At 52.3% G+C, this 19,866-nt stretch overlaps 1 protein-coding gene across 1 annotated transcript in view; it reads left to right on the top strand.

The window, feature by feature from the left end:
* LOC101078586 (ATP-binding cassette sub-family D member 3-like) overlaps positions 1-14,298 on the top strand; it is a 17,232-nt gene extending 2,934 nt beyond the window's left edge. The window contains 20 exon segments of the mRNA XM_029831899.1: positions 503-572; positions 735-832; positions 4,110-4,233; positions 4,508-4,564; positions 7,044-7,186; positions 9,399-9,468; positions 9,571-9,640; positions 10,538-10,635; positions 10,725-10,816; positions 11,619-11,710; positions 11,785-11,851; positions 12,663-12,726; positions 12,799-12,876; positions 12,958-13,023; positions 13,101-13,190; positions 13,268-13,300; positions 13,302-13,388; positions 13,471-13,575; positions 13,670-13,726; positions 13,805-14,298. Of these exon segments, the coding sequence (XP_029687759.1) occupies positions 503-572; positions 735-832; positions 4,110-4,233; positions 4,508-4,564; positions 7,044-7,186; positions 9,399-9,468; positions 9,571-9,640; positions 10,538-10,635; positions 10,725-10,816; positions 11,619-11,710; positions 11,785-11,851; positions 12,663-12,726; positions 12,799-12,876; positions 12,958-13,023; positions 13,101-13,190; positions 13,268-13,300; positions 13,302-13,388; positions 13,471-13,575; positions 13,670-13,726; positions 13,805-13,882 (1,639 nt within the window). The 3' untranslated portion in view covers positions 13,883-14,298.
* The last annotated feature ends 5,568 nt before the right edge of the window (positions 14,299-19,866 follow it).

Genomic DNA, 19,866 nt, shown 5'->3' with positions numbered 1-19,866 from the left:
ATCTGATGGATCTGATCTGATCTGATGAATCTGATCAGATTGACCTGATCTGATGGATCTGATCTGATCTGATGGATCTGATCAGATTGATCTGATGGATCTGATCTGATGGATCTGATCTGATGGATCTGATCTGATCTGCTGGATCTGATCAGATTGATCTGATGGATCTGATCTGATGGATCTGATCAGATTGACCTGATCTGATGGATCTGATCTGATCTGATGGATCTGATCAGATTGATCTGATGGATCTGATCAGATTGATCTGATGGATCTGATGGATCTGATCTGATCTGATGGATCAGATCTGATGGATCTGATCTGATGGATCTGATCAGATTGACCTGATCTGATGGATCTGATCTGATCTGATGGATCTGATCAGATTGATCTGATGGATCTGATGGATCTGATCTGATCTGATGGATCTGATCTGATGGATCTGATCTGATGGATCTGATCTGATGGATCTCCTCTCTCTGCCTGTTCTGCTCTGCAGTGCAATCATCGGCCGCTCAGCGAAGGATTTCAAGTCCTACCTGTTCAGCTTCATCAAGTTCATGCCGGCTGTAAGTGTCTGGATGTGTGTCTGTTGTTAGGTTAGGTTAGGGTTAACACTAGCTAGGGTTAACCCTAACCTAACCCTAACCCCAACCTGGAAATATAGAACTAGATGTAAATATTGCTGGAAACATCAAAGCAACCGTTGTTTTCTGACCCGCTGACTCCAGATCGCCCTGGTCAACAACTTCCTCAAGCTGGGTCTGAACGAAGTGAAGCTGCGGTTCCGTGAGAGGCTGACCAAGAGCCTGTACGACCAGTACCTCCAGTAAGTAGCACAGCTTAGCTTAGCTCAGCTTAGCTTAGCTTAGCTCTGCTCAGCTGGCTCTCTTCAGCGTTTTGGACATCAAAACCATGTTGCGCTGGAGCTGATTTCAGCCATTTAGAAGTGAGGCTAAACTGGGGGAAACCTTTGAATCCTGACTGGGCCGATGCTGCGATTCCCTTTGATGTTTTACTCAGGATTCTCAACTAAACGAGCGATTAGCAGCTAATTACCTGCAGGCTGCTGCTAATGCTACTGCGACTGTAGCTACTGTTGCTACTGTAGCTACTGTAGCTACTGTTGCTACTGTAGCTACTGTAGCTACTGCTGCTGCTGCTGCTACTGCTACTGTAGCTACTGCTGCTGCTGCTGTAGCTACTGCTGCTACTGCTGCTGCTACTGCTACTGTAGCTACTGCTGCTGCTACTGTAGCTACTGCTGCTGCTGCTGCTGCTACTGTAGCTACTGTTGCTACTGTAGCTACTGTAGCTACTGCTGCTGCTACTGTAGCTACTGCTACTGTAGCTACTGCTGCTGCTACTGTAGCTACTGCTGCTGCTGCTGCTGCTACTGTAGCTACTGTTGCTACTGTAGCTACTGTAGCTACTGCTGCTGCTACTGTAGCTACTGCTGCTGCTGCTGCTGCTACTGTAGCTACTGTTGCTACTGTAGCTACTGTAGCTACTGCTGCTGCTACTGTAGCTACTGCTGCTACTGCTGCTGCTGCTGCTACTGTAGCTACTGCTGCTACTGCTGCTGCTGCTACTGCTACTGTAGCTACTGCTGCTACTGCTACTGTAGCTACTGCTGCTGCTGCTGCTACTGCTACTGTAGCTACTGCTGCTGCTGCTGCTGCTACTGCTGCTGCTGCTGCTGCTGCTGCTGCTACTGCTACTGTAGCTACTGCTGCTGCTACTGTAGCTACTGCTGCTGCTGCTACTGTAGCTACTGCTGCTACTGTAGCTACTGCTGCTAATGCTACTGCTACTGCTGCTACTGTAGCTACTGCTGCTGCTACTGCTGCTGCTACTGCTACTGTAGCTACTGCTGCTGCTACTGTAGCTACTGCTGCTACTGCTGCTGCTACTGTAGCTACTGCTGCTACTGTAGCTACTGCTGCTAATGCTACTGCTACTACTGTAGCTACTGCTGCTGCTACTGTAGCTACTGCTACTACTGCTGCTGCTGCTACTGCTGCTGCTGCTGCTACTGCTACTGTAGCTACTGCTGCTACTGCTGCTGCTACTGTAGCTACTGCTGCTACTGTAGCTACTGTAGCTACTGCTGCTGCTGCTGCTACTGCTACTGTAGCTACTGCTGCTACTGCTGCTGCTACTGTAGCTACTGCGGCTACTGTAGCTACTGCTGCTGCTGCTACTCTAGCTACTGCTGCTACTGCTACTGCTACTGTAGCTACTGCTGCTACTGTAGCTACTGCTGCTACTGTAGCTACTGTAGCTACCGCTGCTGCTGCTGCTGCTGCTGCTACTGCTACTGTAGCTACTGCTGCTACTGCTGCTGCTACTGTAGCTACTGCTGCTACTGTAGCTACTGCTGCTGCTGCTGCTGCTACTCTAGCTACTGCTACTACTGCTACTACTGCTGCTAATGCTACTGTAGCTACTGTAGCTACTGCAGCTACTGCTGCTACTGTAGCTACTGTAGCTACTGCTGCTGCTGCTGCTACTGTAGCTACTGCTGCTGCTGCTGCTGCTACTGTAGCTACTGCTGCTACTGTAGCTACTGTAGCTACTGCTGCTGCTGCTGCTACTCTAGCTACTGCTGCTAATGCTACTGCTACTCTAGCTACTGCTGCTACTGTAGCTACTGCTACTACTACTGCTGCTGCTACTACTGTAGCTACTGCTGCTGCTGCTACTGCTGCTACTGTAGATACTGCTGCTACTGTAGCTACTGTAGCTACTGCTGCTGCTGCTACTCTAGCTACTGCTGCTAATGCTACTGCTACTGTAGCTACTGCTGGTACTGTAGCTACTGCTGCTGCTACTGCTGCTACTACTGCTGCTGCTGCTACTGTAGCTACTGCTACTACTGCTACTACTACTGCTGCTGCTGCTACTGTAGCTACTACTACTGCTGCTGCTACTACTGTAGCTACTGCTGCTACTACTGTAGCTACTGCTGCTACTGCTGCTGCTGCTACTGCTGCTGCTGCTACTACTGCTGCTGCTGCTGCTGCTACTACTACTACTACTGCTGCTGCTACTGTAGCTACTGCTACTACTACTGCTGCTGCTACTACTGTAGCTACTGCTACTACTACTGCTGCTGCTACTACTGTAGCTACTGCTGCTGCTGCTACTGCTGCTACTACTGCTGCTGCTGCTGCTACTACTGCTACTACTACTACTGCTGCTGCTACTGTAGCTACTGCTACTACTACTGCTGCTGCTACTACTGTAGCTACTGCTGCTGCTACTGTAGCTACTGCTACTACTACTGCTGCTGCTGCTACTGCTGTTGCTACTGTAGCTACTGCTACTACTGCTGCTGCTACTACTGTAGCTACTGCTGCTGCTACTGTAGCTACTGCTACTGTAGCTACTGCTACTACTGCTGCTGCTGCTACTGCTGCTGCTACTACTGTAGCTACTGCTGCTGCTACTGTAGCTGCTGCTACTATTGCTACTGCTAATGCTATTGCTGCTACTGCTGCTGCTGCTACTACTACTGCTGCTGCTACTGTAGCTACTGCTACTACTACTGCTGCTGCTACTACTGCTGCTGCTACTACTGTAGCTACTGCTGCTGCTGCTGCTACTGCTGCTACTACTGCTGCTGCTGCTGCTGCTACTGCTGCTGCTGCTGCTACTACTGCTACTACTACTACTGCTGCTGCTACTGTAGCTACTGCTACTACTACTGCTGCTGCTACTACTGTAGCTACTGCTGCTGCTACTGTAGCTACTGCTACTACTACTGCTGCTACTACTGTAGCTACTGCTGCTGCTACTGTAGCTACTGCTACTACTGCTGCTGCTGCTACTGCTGCTGCTACTACTGTAGCTACTGTAGCTACTGCTGCTGCTACTGTAGCTGCTGCTGCTACTGCTAATGCTATTGCTGCTACTGCTACTGTAGCTGCTGCTATTGCTGCTACTGCTACTACTGCTACTACTGCTACTGTAGCTACTGCTGCTACTACTGCTACTGTAGCTGCTGCTATTGCTGCTACTGCTACTACTGCTACTGCTGTAACGTCACTACACCTGGAGATGATATTCATGTGCGTGTCTTCCTCTCTAATCTTGTTCTCCAGAGGTTTCACCTACTACAAAATGGGCAATCTGGACAACCGGATATCGAACCCAGACCAGCTGTTGACGCAGGACGTGGAGAGATTCTGCAACAGCGTGGTGGACCTGTATTCCAACCTTAGCAAGGTAGCTAACCCATGTTAGCAAAGCGCAGGTTCATCTTATGGATGAACAACCACACTGGGAGCCTATTTCCTGCTCGTCCAAGATCCTCGTTCACAGACGTGAGGCTCTTCCTGGCAGACAGCTTTCGAGCTAACTGGGACGGGACAGCTTGCCTGGGTTATTCCAGTTGTATCGTTCCATTCCTGCTACTGTGGAAACATCCATTTGACTCGTTGACCTTTTGTGCCGGTATTGTAAATAATGGAGCAGCAGCCTCTCTTCTGTGTCTCCACAGCCTCTGCTGGATATTGGACTCTACATCTTTAAGCTAACAAGTGCCATCGGGGCTCAGGTAGGTTGAGAACTCAGAACTGAACACCACGTCCGTGACCAGTTGACACATCATGACTCTGCATGTCAGTGAGGGTAAACAGAACTTACTCATCCTGGATTGGTCACCAGGGTTAGGGTTAGGCTTTGGGCTGGAACCCACAACCCTCTGCTCCTCAGCCCAGTTCCCAACAGACTGAGCTGGCAGCGCCACAACCAGGACTTGTTTGGTTTGGTGCAGCAACCATGGCTCCCCTGTAGGGTCCAACCAGGCTGGACCCGCTGGACCCCCTTTAGCAAACGTCACGATGCTTCGGGGTTTTTTTCTTTGTGGGGTTTCATGCTGCCGCTGATGGATGATCTTTTTGGGAGTTCAGCCAGGAAGCCGGTACAGTAACCCAGCCTAGTGGATCGGGTTTGCTGCTCTTTGTGTGACTGAACTCTTTTCTTCTGGGTTAGGGTTAGGGGTTAGGTTTGGGGTCAGGGTCAGGGTTAGGGTTAGAGGGACAGGGTCAGGGCTAGAGGGTCAGGGTTAGGGACAGGGTTAGGGTCAGGGTTAGTGGGTCAGGGCTAGAGGGTCAGGGTTAGGGACAGGGTTAGGGTCAGGGTTAGTGGGTCAGGGTTAGAGGGTTAGGGTTAGAGGGTCAGGGGTTAGGGTTAGAGGGTTAGGGTTAGGGTTAGAGGGGTTAGGGTTAGAGGGATACGGGTTAGAGGGTTAGGGTTAGAGGGTTAGGGTCAGGGTTAGGGACAGGGTCAGGGTTAGAGGGTTAAAGGGATTAGGGTTAGAGGGGTTAGGGTTAGAGGGTTAGGGTTAGAGGGTCAGGGGCTAGGGACAGGGTTAGAGGGTTAGAGGGACAGGGTTAGGGACAGGGTTAGGGTTAGAGGGTTCGGGTCAGGAACAGGGTCAGGGTTAGCGTTAGAAGGTTAGGGTCAGGGTTAGAGGGTCAGGGGTTAGGCTTAGAGGGTTAGGGTCAGGGACAGGGTTAGGGTTAGGGTTAGAGGGGTTAGGGTTAGAGGGATTAGGGTTAGAGGGTTAGGGTCAGGGTTAGGGTCAGGGTTAGAGGGGTTAGGGTTAGAGGGGTTAGGGTCAGGGTCAGGGCTAGAGGGTCAGGGCTAGAGGGTCAGGGTTAGGGTCAGGGCTAGAGGGTCAGGGTTAGAGGGTTAGAGGGACAGGGTTAGGGTCAGGGTCAGGGCTAGAGGGTCATGGTTAGGGACAGGGTTAGGGTCAGGGTTAGTGGGTTAGGGTTAGAGGGATTAGGGTTAGGGTTAGGGCTAGAGGGTCAGGGTCAGGGCTAGAGGGACAGGGTTAGGGTCAGGGTCAGGGCTAGAGGGTCATGGTCAGGGCTAGAGGGACAGGGTTAGGGTCAGGGTCAGGGCTAGAGGGTCAGGGTTAGGGTCAGGGTTAGAGGGTTAGAGGGACAGGGTTAGGGTCAGGGCTAGAGGGTCATGGTTAGGGACAGGGTTAGGGTCAGGGTTAGTGGGTTAGGGCTAGAGGGTCAGGGTTAGGGTCAGGGCTAGAGGGTCAGGGTTAGAGGGTTAGAGGGACAGGGTTAGGGTCAGGGTCAGGGCTAGAGGGTCATGGTTAGGGACAGGGTTAGGGTCAGGGTTAGTGGGTTAGGGTTAGAGGGATTAGGGTTAGGGTCAGGGCTAGAGGGTCAGGGTCAGGGCTAGAGGGTCAGGGTCAGGGCTAGAGGGTCAGGGTTAGTGGGTCAGGGTTAGAGGGTCAGGGTTAGAGGGTTAGGGTCAGGGTCAGGGTCAGGGCTAGAGGGTCAGGGTTAGAGGGTCAGGGTTAGAGGGTCAGGGCTAACCCTAGCCCTGACTGAGCACCAGCGGTCTCACTTTTAGATGTCAGTCGTCCAGAATTCCACTGGATTTCTGCTAGTTCTCCAAAGACCTTTCAGCTCTGATCCAAGAGGCTTCTCCACTTCTGGAAGAACCTTTTTCTCTCTCTTTATCCCTTTTGGGGTGATGAGGAGGATCCTGGAGCCAATCATACATACGAGCCACGCAGGTCTGCCTTCGGCCCTCTGGGAGCATTTGGGAGTTAGGTACCTTGCTCAAGGGTACCGCGGCAGTGCTCTGAAGGTGTTCTGGCACGACCCATGTTTAGTCCAGTGGGAGCTACCGCCCCCTGGTGGAAGGGTTCAGTGCTAATGTCCATTATTAAGGGGGTCTTCCTGGTGGTCCTGTGATGTTGGGGCGGACCAGTGGGAATCTCTCTAGCAGCCTCTGGTGTCCACGCCTCCTCCTCTGATCACTGAAGGTTTTGTCCTGCTTATCAAAAATGCTCCTTTTATTCCTCTTATCAAAGCATCTTTTGTCTCTGGCTGAATAAAGGAACATTGCTGCCTTCTGGTGAGGCGAAAAGAAGCATTTTGTTAAAGATCAAAGGAAGAGGGGCATCAAAGGAAGAGGGGCGTCATCCTCTATCAGAGAAGAGTCTGGCAGAAGGATCCGTGAGGTGGTCCTGTTAGCTTCATCAACCTTCCTCTCCTGTGCAGGGTCCAGCCATCATGATGACCTACCTGCTGATCTCAGGTCTGTTCCTGACCAGACTGAGGAGGCCCATTGGTAAAATGACGGTCATCGAGCAGCGCTACGAAGGAGAATATCGTTATGTTAACTCCCGCCTCATCACCAACAGGTAGGCCTCCTGGGGGGGGTGCTAGCCTTGAACTACCGCCATCAGGGTTGGTGGTTGTTCGGTGCCTGGATTAGAGGGAAGGGTTCAGGCAGCTGGCAAACGCTACGCTAGCAACGGGGATGGTCCCGACCTCGTGAGAGGGATGAAGCAAAGCAGATTCAGGAAGGTTCAGGAGTTTCTCAAGGATGAGGACGCATCGGGTTCCACTGCACAACCAGCAGGGTGTCACCTGTGGAGGAGGAGGAGGCCCCCCAGAAGATGGGTTAGGGTTAAGGTGGATCCATCGGCTGCTCTCATTACCAGCCAGATGTTTATCAGATCCAGTTTGAATGGAAAACTTGCAGCTGTGCACGTTGCTGGAGGAAACGTGCACAGCTGCAAGGACCTCCCACCAAACTCTTCTGGGACATTTGCATTAGTAACTGTCATCAGCCTGCAGGGAGCCTGGATCAGGGTTAGGGGTTGAGGTTAAGGGTTAGGATCAGGGTTAGGGGGTTAGGGACTAGGGTTAGGGGTTAGGATCAGGGTTAGGGGTTAAGGGTTAGGGGTTAGGATCAGGGTTAGGGGTTGAGGTCAAGGGTTAGGGGGTTAGGATCAGGGTTAGGGGTTGAGGTTAGGGGTTAGGATCAGGGTTAGGGGTTGAGGTTAGGGGGTTAGGGGCTAGGGTTAGGGGTTAAGGGTTAAGGGTTAGGTGTTGGGGCTAGGGTTAGGGGATAAGGGTTAGGGGATAAGGGTTAGGATTGGGGTTAGGGGTTAAGGGTTAGGTGTTGGGGCTAGGGTTCAGGGTTAGGGGCTAGGGTTAGGGGTTAAGGGTTAGGATCGGGGTTAGGATCAGGGTTAAGGGTTAGGTGTTGGGGCTAGGGTTAAGGGTTAGGGTTAGGATTGGGGTTAGGATCAGGGTTAGGGGTTAAGGGTTAGGTGTTGGGGCTAGGGTTAGGATCGGGGTTAGGTTAAGGGTTAGGTGTTGGGGCTAGGGTTAAGGGTTAGGGTTAGGATCGGGGTTAGGATCAGGGTTAGGGCTGAAGACTGTTGGCACTCTTCGTCTTTAATAGATGAACACACCAGGTCCAGATGTGGAGGATGTTCTCCACAGTTGAGCCCAGACTGGACTCAACCACCATCTCGTTAGCTTAGATTAACAGAAGAATTCCCAAAATGTGCATTTGTGCAATATTTGCCGGTTTCCTTTGAACAGTTTCTGGTCACTACTTTACGCCACCAGCCAGCATCAGCTCCACTTGTCTCCTTCTGCTTGGTTCAGAACAAAGAGGCCAGTCAGTCAGAGCTGGAGGACTCTGGTGACTGGCACCGCAGGGACATGAAGCCATGACTGATGGAACCTGGCCTGAGGGACTCTGTCCTGCAGGAGTCCGCTCAAACTGTCCCTGTTGTCTGTGGCACCGTGAGTGTCTGCAGACGGCTGCATGTCTGCAATCTAGAACCCTGCAGGTCAAGAGCAGAACCTGAACCTGTCATCCAGACCTTGAGTCAGGGGACAAGTCCGACACAGCCGATCCACGACCTGACGTGGGACCGGTGACGTGGGACAGTGTTGGGGTCCCCAGCAACTGTCTTTCCCAGCTGCTGGATCATCCTGGTCCCACAGAAGCAAATGTGGGCGGTCCTGGAGGTTCCCGCCCCGTTGTCTCCTCCTGCTTTGGGAACGAGATGTTCCCTCGGAACTGTCAGCGGCCGTTCTGGGCGTGGCTTGACGTGCTCCTCCACTTCCATCCCATACGTGTGCTCGGAGAACAGCCCTTCCTGCACAGCAGCCTTCGTCAGGGTCGTGTCCTCATGCAGGTGGACCATGATCCCGAGCAGCAGAGCAGCAGAGCAGCTCCAGAGGCCGCAACGATACAGGCTTTTGACAACTGGTCTGTTCCTTTAGTCTTTGGATCCTTCTGGTGTCCTCCACTAAACCTGCCTGACGCGTTGTGTTCATGCTCATCACTCTGTTGATGAATTGGTCACAAACCCCCTGGTCTGTGACGGAGCAGGACCCTGCTCCTGGTCTTCTGTCGTCCTGGTTTTCTCATCTTTCTCCGGGTCTTGCTGCTGCTTCAGGGTCTGGAGAGTAGGGTTAGGGTTAGGGTTAGGGTTAACCCTAACCCTAACCCTAACCCTTAACCCTAACCCTAACCCCAATGATGTGGAGCCGGACTCTCCAGGCTGCTGCTTCCCTTTCACTGACCCGCCGTTGTCTCTGCTGCAGTGAGGAGATCGCCTTCTATAACGGCAACCTGAGGGAGAAGCAGACCATCCACGCCACCTTCAAGAAACTGGTGGGTAACAGCTGCATGGGGGCCCCTGTGGGCCGAGGCCCAGGACCGTGGTAGACCGTGTCTTCAGAGTTGTCTTGCTCAGCTTCAGTGTTTCCTCTGCAGGTGGACCATTTGCACAGCTTCATCTTCTTTCGCTTTTCCATGGGATTTATTGACAGCATCATTGCCAAATGTAAGCAACCCTGACCCTGACCCTAACCCTAACCCTGACCCTGACCCTGACTCTAACCCTGACCCTGACCCTGACCCTGACCCTGACTCTAACCCTGACCCTGACCCTGACCCTGACCGTGACCGTGACCCTAACCCTGACTCTAACCCTGACCCTGACTCTAACCCTGACCCTGACCCTAACCCTGACCCTGACCCTAACCCTGACTCTAACCCTGACCCTGACCCTGACTCTAACCCTGACCCTGACCCTAACCCTGACTCTAACCCTGACCCTGACTCTAACCCTGACCCTGACCCTAACCCTGTCCCTGTCCCTGACCCTGACTCTAGCCCTGACCCTGACCCTGACCCTGACTCTAACCCTGACCCTGACCCTGACCGTGACCGTGACCCTAACCCTGACTCTAACCCTGACCCTGACCCTAACCCTGACTCTAACCCTGACCCTGACCCTGACTCTAACCCTGACCCTGACCCTAACCCTGTCCCTGTCCCTGACCCTGACTCTGAGCCTAACCCTGACCCCAACCCTGACCCTGACCCTGACTCTGACTCTGACTCTGACTCTGACTCTGACCCTGACCCTGACCCTGACTCTGACTCTGACTCTGACCCTGACCCTAGCCCTAGCCCTAGCCCTGACCCTGACCGTGACCCTGGCCCTAACCCCAGCCCTGAGCCTGACCCTGACTGTGACCCTAACCCTGACCCTAGCCCTAACCCTGACCGTGACCCTAACCCTGACCCTAGCCCCGCCTCTGCACCTGTCATGGACGTGTTGTTAAATAGAGATGGAGCAGATAAAGTGTCTCCACAGCCTGAAGCCGTGCTGATGCTCCCACGGTGCTGTGGTGCCGACCTGATCCGTCTCCAATTCTGTGTTCCTCCTCTCCAGATGTGGCGACAGTGGTGGGTTACCTGGTGGTCAGCCGACCTTTCCTCAATCTGGCACACCCCCGGCACCTGCGCAGCTCACACTCGGAGCTACTGGAGGTCTGACACACACACGCACACACACACACACACACACACAGACACAGAAGCTGGTTGTAACCTTGACCTGACTTTGATGTGACCTTCAGGACTACTATCAGAGTGGAAGGATGCTGCTGCGAATGTCCCAGGCTTTAGGCAGGATCGTGCTCGCTGGACGAGAAATGACTCGCCTGTCAGGGTGAGTTGGGGGACGTGGACCTGGGTAGGGAGACACCTGTGTAGGGAGACACCTGTGTAGGGAAACACCTGTGTAGGGAGACACCTGTGTAGGGAAACACCTGTGTAGGGAAACACCTGTGTAGGGAGACACCTGTGTAGGGAGACACCTGTGTAGGGAGACACCTGTGTAGGGAAACACCTGTGTAGGGAGACACCTGTGTAGGGAGACACCTGTGTAGGGAGACACCTGTGTAGGGAGACACCTGATGAAGTTTCCCTACACAGGTCCATCCCACTGAAGGGGGTTAGGGTTAGGGTGAGCTGCTCCCTGCAGCTGGTGCACATCTGCCTGCTCCACACAGCTCCCACGTCCCCGACCAGGGGGGCCGGCATCCTTCACACAGTCATGAGTGGTGCCACTGCCTCGGACCCTCTGATCACTGCTCCTCCTCCTCCCCCTGAGGAGGACCTGGCACAGGTCAGGGCTCCTCCTCCTCCCCCTGAGGAGGACCTGGCACAGGTCACTGCTCAGCAGGGTCCAGGGTTAGGGTTAGGGTTAGGGTCCAGGGTTAGGGTCCAGGGTTAGGGTCCAGGGTTAGGGTCCAGGGTTAGGGTTAGGGTCCAGGGTTAAGGTCCAGGGTTAGGGTCCAGGGTTAGGGTCCAGGGTTAGGGTCCAGGGTTAGGGTTAGGGTCCAGGGTTAGGGTCCAGGGTTCGGCCAAATGTCCAGCTGAAGGTTGTTCAGAGGTCATGTGAGCGAAGCTGCTGTCCCCCTGTTGTAACTGTTGTTATTACTGCTCATGGTGTCTTCTGTCCCTCACAGATTCACAGCTCGTATTACTGAGCTGATGAAGGTTCTGAAGGAGCTGAATGCTGGGAGATATGAACGCACCATGGTGACCCAGCAGGACAAAGGTAAGGGACGGGCTGGTTAGCATAGCCATCTAGCTGTTGTCTGCTAACTAACTGTCTCTGTTCTCATGATTCAGATGCTGTGGACAAACTCATGTTGGTGCCTGGAAGTGGACGCGTCATCAACAGAGATAATATAATCAAGTAAGGATGATGTCAATGTTGAGAGTGATGCACCTGTGGCACCTGCAACACCCCGGCTAACACACCTACACAGGTGCTGTCCTCAGAGCGGGCGGGAAGCAGGAAAAGCCGAGACGTTTAAGGGTCGGGAGAGCTCCCGTTGTGTTGACCTAGCTAGCATCATGCTTGGAGCCACGTGGTTACTCACAGAGGAAGGTTTTCATCTTCACCTTGAAGTACGGAGCGAGTCTTCCTCCCCCACCTGGACCGGGGGCTTGTGGGGCTGATGACCCTTTGGGACGACCCTCTGCTTGAGGGTGATTTGAGAGCCACAATAATCCAATATAATCGCTGATGGCGGAGCTTCAAGTGAGCGTCCCTGACGCTCGTGGCTGAGCCACAAGCTGTGCTAGACTCAACAGAGGACACGCTCCGGGTCCTGTCCTCAGCTCTGGCCCGAAGGACAGCCCAGGGGTTGGAGGTCTGGTTGTTGCCCCTTGGATCCTGGACTCTGTTTAGTCCTGTGTGTCCTGAGTCCAGACTGGTTATCAGGACCAGTAGGGCCTGGAGGGTTCCTCTTCTCACAATAGTTGGGAGCTCACCTGGTAACCCCAACCCTCTGGGTGGGGGGGCTGCTAGTTTCATTCTTCTAAATAATACCCTTGGACTGACCGATATTGATTGGAACGTACGTTAGTAGTAGGCACCCAAAGCAGGCGGGCCGGCAGAGCCAGACAGGAAGTGACGGCGTACTTTAGCACCGCCTTCACCGTTGCTCCAACGTTGCCCGTCTGCTGCTGTCTCAGCCTCCAGCTTGGACCTTGTTTTTCAGATTTGACCACACCCCACTAGCAACACCCAACGGGGACGTCCTGATCAGAGACCTGAGCTTTGAGGTAAGAGCCCGACTCCCCTCATCACATGACCAGAAGCCTCCGGTCCGTCCTTCACCTCTGTCTTCTCTGAAGGTGAGATCTGGCACCAATGTTCTTGTGTGTGGACCAAACGGCTGTGGGAAGAGTTCCCTGTTCAGAGCCCTGGGAGAGGTGAGGAGGGGGGGGGGGCTGGGTGTGGGGGTCTGTGGGGGTCTTTGTATGAAAGGTCCTCTTCTGCTTGTTTCCTTGTAGCTGTGGCCTTTGTTTGGAGGAAGCTTGACCAAACCTGAGCGAGGGAAACTGTTCTACGTTCCTCAGGTTGGGAACCAGTCACGTCTCTTTGTTACGTCTGGTGTGTGAGGGAGGTGTGTGTAAGACAGCTGCTGTGTTTTCAGAGACCCTACATGACCCTGGGATCCCTCAGGGACCAGGTCATTTATCCCGACACCCAGGAGGAGCAGAGGAACAAGGGGATCTCTGATCAGGTTGCAGTCACACCTTCCATTCCCTCCTCTGACTGTGTCCCCTATGAGCCTCTTCATTTGGCTCCTCCTGTGTTCAGGTGCTGAAGGAATACCTGGACAATGTCCAGCTGGGGTCACATTCTGGAGAGGGAGGGCTCCTGGGACGTGGTCCAGGACTGGATGGATGTTCTCAGCGGGGGAGAGAAGCAAAGGATGGCTGTAAGGAGACCTCTCTGCTCCTCAGGCTAAAGAAGTCCACACAGGTCATGTCTCATCATCACTGTGTTTGTGCCGGACCCAGATGGCCCGGCTCTTCTACCACAAGCCTCAGTTCGCCATCCTGGACGAGTGCACCAGTGCCGTGAGTGTGGACGTGGAGGACTACATCTACAGCCACTGCAGGAAGGTAGGACCAGGGGCCGCTGAGCTGAGGAGCTGCTCTGATGTGAGGTCATCTGTGATCAGCTCAGGCTGACACGGTTGTCCTCCTCCCTCCACAGGTGGGCATCACCCTGTTCACCGTGTCCCACAGGAAGTCTCTGTGGAAGCATCACAAGGTTCGCCTGCTGTCCCATCTCAGCTGCTCCGTGTGAGCTGCCCCCCCTCTAAACATCTTGTCCTCCTCTCTTCTTCAGTTCTACCTCCACATGGACGGAAGAGGCAACTACGAGTTCAAGCCCATCACAGAGGAAACGGTGGAGTTTGGTTCGTAGTGGCCTGGACCTGATCCAACCTGATCCATTCAGGCCAGGAAGCACTGAGGAGCGTTTTAATCCCTTAATTCTTCTGGATCACTTCTTCAATCATTAACGTCTCTGAGATTAGTCCTGAAGGAACTGTTGCCAAATGTGAGGCTGCTCTTTATGCACGGGAGCTGAACAAGTGACGGTGACGGACGCGGAGTCCTACTAATTTATTGTGTTCTCATGTAATCAGAAGAGTTCCAGATGTGGCGTCGTTAGGTGTCCACATGTAACAACACTAATGCAGGGTTAGTCGGGGTCAGGGCCAGGGTCAGGGCCAGGGCCAGGGCACAGCAGGTGGGCTCCGTCCTTCTGTCCATCTCTGCTGCCTCTGGATCCACTTTTATATGCAACATCTCATTAAATCATAGTTTGACACATCCACAGATGAGCTGCATTCCTTTCTGAGCACCTGTTCTTCCACAGGTTCAGTCTACAGCTCGTGCACGAGCACGTGCACTCTCTTTGCTGTGTGACGGTTCAGGCTCGGTCCCGTGTGTGTGTGTGTGTGTGGGGGGGGGCGCGCGCGCACACATGCACTTATCCAGGCTGACTCTGGTAGACATTTATGAGTCCGTTATAACAACTGCAGAGCAAAGGTCAAACATCAGGTTTGGTGTCCGTGCACCATCAAAGGAGTTAGATTAGGGTTAGGTTAGGGATTAGGGTTAGAAGTTAGGGTTAGGGATTAGGGTTAGAAGTTAGGTTAGGGATTAGGGTTAGAAGTTAGGTTAGGGATTAGGGTTGATGGTTAGAAGTTAGAGTTAGGTTAGGGATTAGGGTTAGAAGTTAGGTTAGGGGTTAGGAGTTAGGGATTAGGAGTTAGGTTAGGGATTAGGGTGGAGGGTTAGAAATTAGAGTTAGGAGTTAGGTTAGGAATAAGGGTTAGAAGTTAGAGTTAGGTTAGAAATTAGGGTTAGGAGTTAGGTTAAGGGTTAGGAGTTAGGGATTAGGGTTAGGAGTTAGGTTAGGGATTAGGGTTAGGAGTTAGGGTTAGGGTTATGAATTAGGGTTAGGGGTTAGGTTAGGGGTTAGGTTAGCGGTTGGGAGTTAGGTTAGCGGTTGGGAGTTAGGTTAGGAGTTAGGTTAGCGGTTGGGAGTTAGGGTTAGGAGTTAGGTTAGGGGTTGGGAGTTAGGTTAGGGTTAGGAGTTAGGTTAGGGTTGGGAGTTAGGTTAGGGTTAGGAGTTAGGGTAGGGTTAGGAGTTAGGTTAGGGTTAGGAGTTAGGTTAGCGGTTGGGAGTTAGGGTTAGCGGTTGGGAGTTAGGGTTAGGGTTAGGAGTTAGGTTAGCGGTTGGGAGTTAGGTTAGCGGTTGGGGGTTAGGAGTTAGGTTAGGGGTTGGGAGTTAGGTTAGGGTTAGGAGTTAGGTTAGGGTTAGGAGTTAGGTTTAGCGGTTGGGAGTTAGGTTAGCGGTTGGGAGTTAGGGTAGGAGTTAGGTTAGGGGTTGGGAGTTAGGTTAGCGGTTGGGAGTTAGGTTAGGGTTGGGAGTTAGGTTAGGGTTAGGAGTTAGGTTAGGGGTGGGAGTGTAGGTTAGCGGTTGGGAGTTTAGGGTTAGGAGTTAGGTTAGGGGTTGGGAGTTAGGTTAGGGGTGGGAGTTAGGTAGCGGTTGGGAGTTAGGTTAGGGTTAGGAGTTAGGTTAGGGGTTGGGAGTTAGGTTAGCGGTTGGGAGTTAGGTTGGGGTGGGAGTTAGGGTAGGGGTTAGGTAGGGGTGGGAGTTAGGTTAGCGGTTGGGAGTTAGGGTTAGGAGTTAGGTTAGGGGTTGGGAGTTAGGTTAGGGGGTTGGAGTTAGGTTAGGGTTAGGAGTTAGGTTAGGGTTAGGAGTTAGGTTAGGGTTAGGAGTTAGGTTAGCGGTTGGGAGTTAGGGTTAGGAGTTAGGTTAGGGGTTGGGAGTTAGGTTAGCGGTTGGGAGTTAGGTTAGGGTTAGGATTAGGTTAGGGTTGGAGTTAGGTTAGGGTTAGGGTTAGGGGGTTAGGTTAGGGTTGGGGTAGGGTTAGGGTTAGGTTGGGTTAGGGTTAGGTTAGGTTGGGAGTTAGGTTAGCGGTTGGGAGTTAGGGTTAGGAGTTAGGTTAGGGGTTGGGAGTTAGGTTAGGGGTTGGGAGTTAGGTTAGCGGTTGGGAGTTAGGTTAGCGGTTGGGAGTTAGGTTAGGGTTAGGAGTTAGGTTAGCGGTTGGGAGTTAGGTTAGCGGTTGGGAGTTAGGTTAGGGTTAGGAGTTAGGTTAGTGGTTGGGAGTTAGGTTAGCGGTTGGGAGTTAGGTTAGGGTTAGGAGTTAGGTTAGCGGTTGGGAGTTAGGTTAGCGGTTGGGAGTTAGGGTTAGGAGTTAGGTTAGGGGTTGGGAGTTAGGTTAGCGGTTGGGAGTTAGGGTTAGGAGGAGGTTAGGGGTTGGGGTTGGAGTTAGGTTAGGGGTTGGGAGTTAGGTTAGCGGTTGGGAGTTAGGTTAGGGTTGGAGTTAGGTTAGGGGTTGGAAGTTAGGTTAGGGTTAGGAGTTAGGTTAGGGGTTGGGAGTTAGGTTAGCGGTTGGGAGTTAGGGTTAGGAGTTAGGTTAGGGTAGGAGTTAGGTTAGGGTTGGGAGTTAGGTTAGCGGTTGGGAGTTAGGGTTAGGAGTTAGGTTAGGGGTTGGGAGTTAGGTTAGGGGTTGGGAGTTAGGTTAGCGGTTGGGAGTTAGGTTTAGCGGTTGGGAGTTAGGTTAGGGTTAGGAGTTAGGTTAGCGGTTGGGAGTTAGGTTAGCGGTTGGGAGTTAGGTTAGGGTTAGGAGTTAGGTTAGCGGTTGGGAGTTAGGTTAGCGGTTGGGAGTTAGGTTAGGGTTAGGAGTTAGGTTAGCGGTTGGGAGTTAGGTTAGCGGTTGGGAGTTAGGGTTAGGAGTTAGGGTTAGGGGTTGGGAGTTAGGTTAGCGGTTGGGAGTTAGGGTTAGGAGTTAGGTTAGGGGTTGGGAGTTAGGTTAGGGGTTGGGAGTTAGGTTAGGTAGAGTTAGGTTAGGGTTAGGGGTTAGGTTAGGGTTAGGAAGTTAGGATTAGCGGTTGGGAGTTTAGGGTTAGGAGTTAGGTTTAGGGGTTGGGAGTTAGGTTAGCGGTTGGGAGTTAGGTTAGGGTTAGGAGTTAGGTTAGGGGTTGGAAGTTAGGTTAGGGTTAGGAGTTAGGTTAGGGGTTGGGAGTTAGGTTAGCGGTTGGGAGTTAGGGTTAGGAGTTAGGTTAGGGTTAGGAGTTAGGTTAGGGGTTGGGAGTTAGGTTAGCGGTGGGAGTTAGGGTTAGGAGTTAGGTTAGGGGGTTGGGAGTTAGGTTAGCGGTTGGGAGTTAGGTTAGGGGTTGGGAGTTAGGTTAGCGGTGGGAGTTAGGTTAGCGGTTGGGAGTTAGGTTAGGGTTAGGAGTTAGGTTAGCGGTTGGGAGTTAGGTTAGCGGTTGGGAGTAGGTTAGGGTTAGGAGTTAGGTTAGCGGTTTGGGAGTTAGGTTAGCGGTTGGGAGTTAGGTTAGGGTTAGGAGTTAGGTTAGCGGTTGGGAGTTAGGTTAGCGGTTGGGAGTTAGGGTTAGGAGTTAGGTTAGGGTTGGGAGTTAGGTTAGCGGTTGGGAGTTAGGGTTAGGAGTTAGGTTAGGGGTTGGAGTTAGGTTAGGGTTAGGAGTTAGGTTAGCGGTTGGGAGTTAGGTTAGCGGGGTTGGGAGTTAGGTTAGCGGTTGGGGAGTTAGGGGTTAGGAGTTAGGTTAGGGTTGGGAGTTAGGTTAGCGGTTGGGAGTTAGGGTTAGGAGTTAGGTTAGGGGTTGGGAGTTAGGTTAGGGTTAGGAGTTAGGTTAGGGTTAGGAGTTAGGTTAGCGGTTGGGAGTTAGGTTAGCGGTTGGGAGTTAGGTTAGGGTTAGGAGTTAGGTTAGCGGTTGGGAGTTAGGTTAGCGGTTGGGAGTTAGGGTTAGGAGTTAGGTTAGCGGTTGGGAGTTAGGTTAGCGGTTGGGAGTTAGGGTTAGGAGTTAGGTTAGCGGTTGGGAGTTAGGTTAGCGGTTGGGAGTTACAGTTTTACAGGTTCTTCATGACCTGAGGAGCACTCAGTGGCTCCAGCACACACTCAAGTCTAAGCAGCCGTGAGAAGAGTCCAGTTCTGGGATCTGTTCAGCAGCATTAAAATCTGTAATGAAAAAACTGCTCCTTTGGTGCCACATGGAAACACCTGTAAAGGATGGCTGGGTTCTGAAACAGTAACGGGAGGAGGTAGGTTAACCTCCTGCTACTCTGACCCTGACCCTGAACCCCACCCTAGCGTTGGCCCAGCCGGGCCTAACGTTGGCCCAGCCCTGACCTGACCTAGACCCTAACGTTGGCCCAGCCCTGACCTGACCTAGACCCTAACGTTGGCCCAGCCCTGACCTGACCCAGACCCTAACGTTGGCCCAGCCCTGACCTGACCCTGGGCCTAACGTTTGCCCAGCCCTGACCTGACATAGACCCTAATGTTGGCCCAGCCCTGACATAGACCCTAATGTTGGCCCAGCCCTGACCTGACCCTGGGCCTAACGTTGGCCCAGCCCTGACCTGACCCAGACCCTAACGTTGGCCCAGCCCTGACCTGACCCAGACCCTAACGTTGGCCCAGCCGGCCTACGTTGGCCCAGCCCTGACCTGACCCAGACCCTAACGTTGGCCCAGCCCTGACCTGACCCAGACCCTAACGTTGGCCCAGCCCTGACCTGACCCAGACCCTAACGTTGGCCCAGCCCTGACCTGACCTAGACCCTAACGTTGGCCCAGCCCTGACCTGACCTAGACCCTAACGTTGGCCCAGCCCTGACCTGACCCAGACCCTAACGTTGGCCCAGCCCTGACCTGACCTAGACCCTAACGTTGGCCCAGCCCTGACCTGACCCAGACCCTAACGTTGGCCCAGCCCTGACCTGACCTAGACCCTAACGTTGGCCCAGCCCTGACCTGACCCAGACCCTAACGTTGGCCCAGCCCTGACCTGACCCTGGGCCTAATGTTGGCCCAGCCCTGACCTGGCTCCTGGCCTGACCCCCGAGCCTAACGTTGGCCCAGCCCTGACCTGGCTCCTGGCCTGACCCCTGACCTTGGCCCTGGCAGACACAATCTTGGCCGGGTCAACATGCTGATCCTGTCCAGCAGAACCACCCAGAACTTTCTGCATATATCAAACACAAATCAACCAACAGTTCCAGCAGTCTGACGCTGGTTTCAAAATAAAAGCACATTTTTATTTTCCATAGATGTTTGCGTTCCAAACAATGAATACGTTTCTTGGTCATTTTTTCTTGTTTTTCTAATTTTTTCTACGTATTCATCTAATTCTTTAGATTTCTTTAATTTTAGAAAAGAACAGCACACAAACATCACACATTTACGATATTTAACACATTAATATTATTTCTCAGCAAAATAGTTCCTAATAAAAATAAACCACATTTGTTCATTTCCAGTTTTCTCGTGAGGCTGATTGGAAAAGATGAAACTCACATTATTGATGATTCATTCCTGTTTAGGATGAACTATTAGAACATTTAGAAGGTTTAAGCCACAAAAAACATCATTCATCAAATATTACAAAGTGTAAAAGAGGAGCCAAAGTTCTTATTGCAGTGATGAACAATATCAGAATAAATAGAATAATCTACCTGGATCAAATCCTAAAAGGGTTGGGCTTTGGCTTTTTGGCATCTTTCTGAAAAGAATCCAGCCTGGTAATCAGGAGTGCAAGCTAATTAGTACCAAGCTAACGATTGTCATCAAACTCACAGGAAACACCGTCACTGACCAGCCTTTCAAAATAAAATCCCACTAATATAACAATAGAAAAGTGACCATGCAACTCTTATCAGGTTATGGAATAAATAGCGTGATGTCATCTCTCTATACAAACACCAATAATACATCAACTTTCAAATGTGACCTTTGGCATTTTTTAAATCTTAAAATGCTGGATGTTGGTGTTAAAGTGTTAATATACAGGCTCGTTAACCACGATACAT

Source organism: Takifugu rubripes, unplaced genomic scaffold (assembly GCF_901000725.2).
Source record: "Takifugu rubripes unplaced genomic scaffold, fTakRub1.2, whole genome shotgun sequence".
In the NCBI taxonomy this organism is placed as follows: domain Eukaryota; kingdom Metazoa; phylum Chordata; class Actinopteri; order Tetraodontiformes; family Tetraodontidae; genus Takifugu; species Takifugu rubripes.
This window is presented reverse-complemented; position numbering and strand designations above follow the sequence as displayed.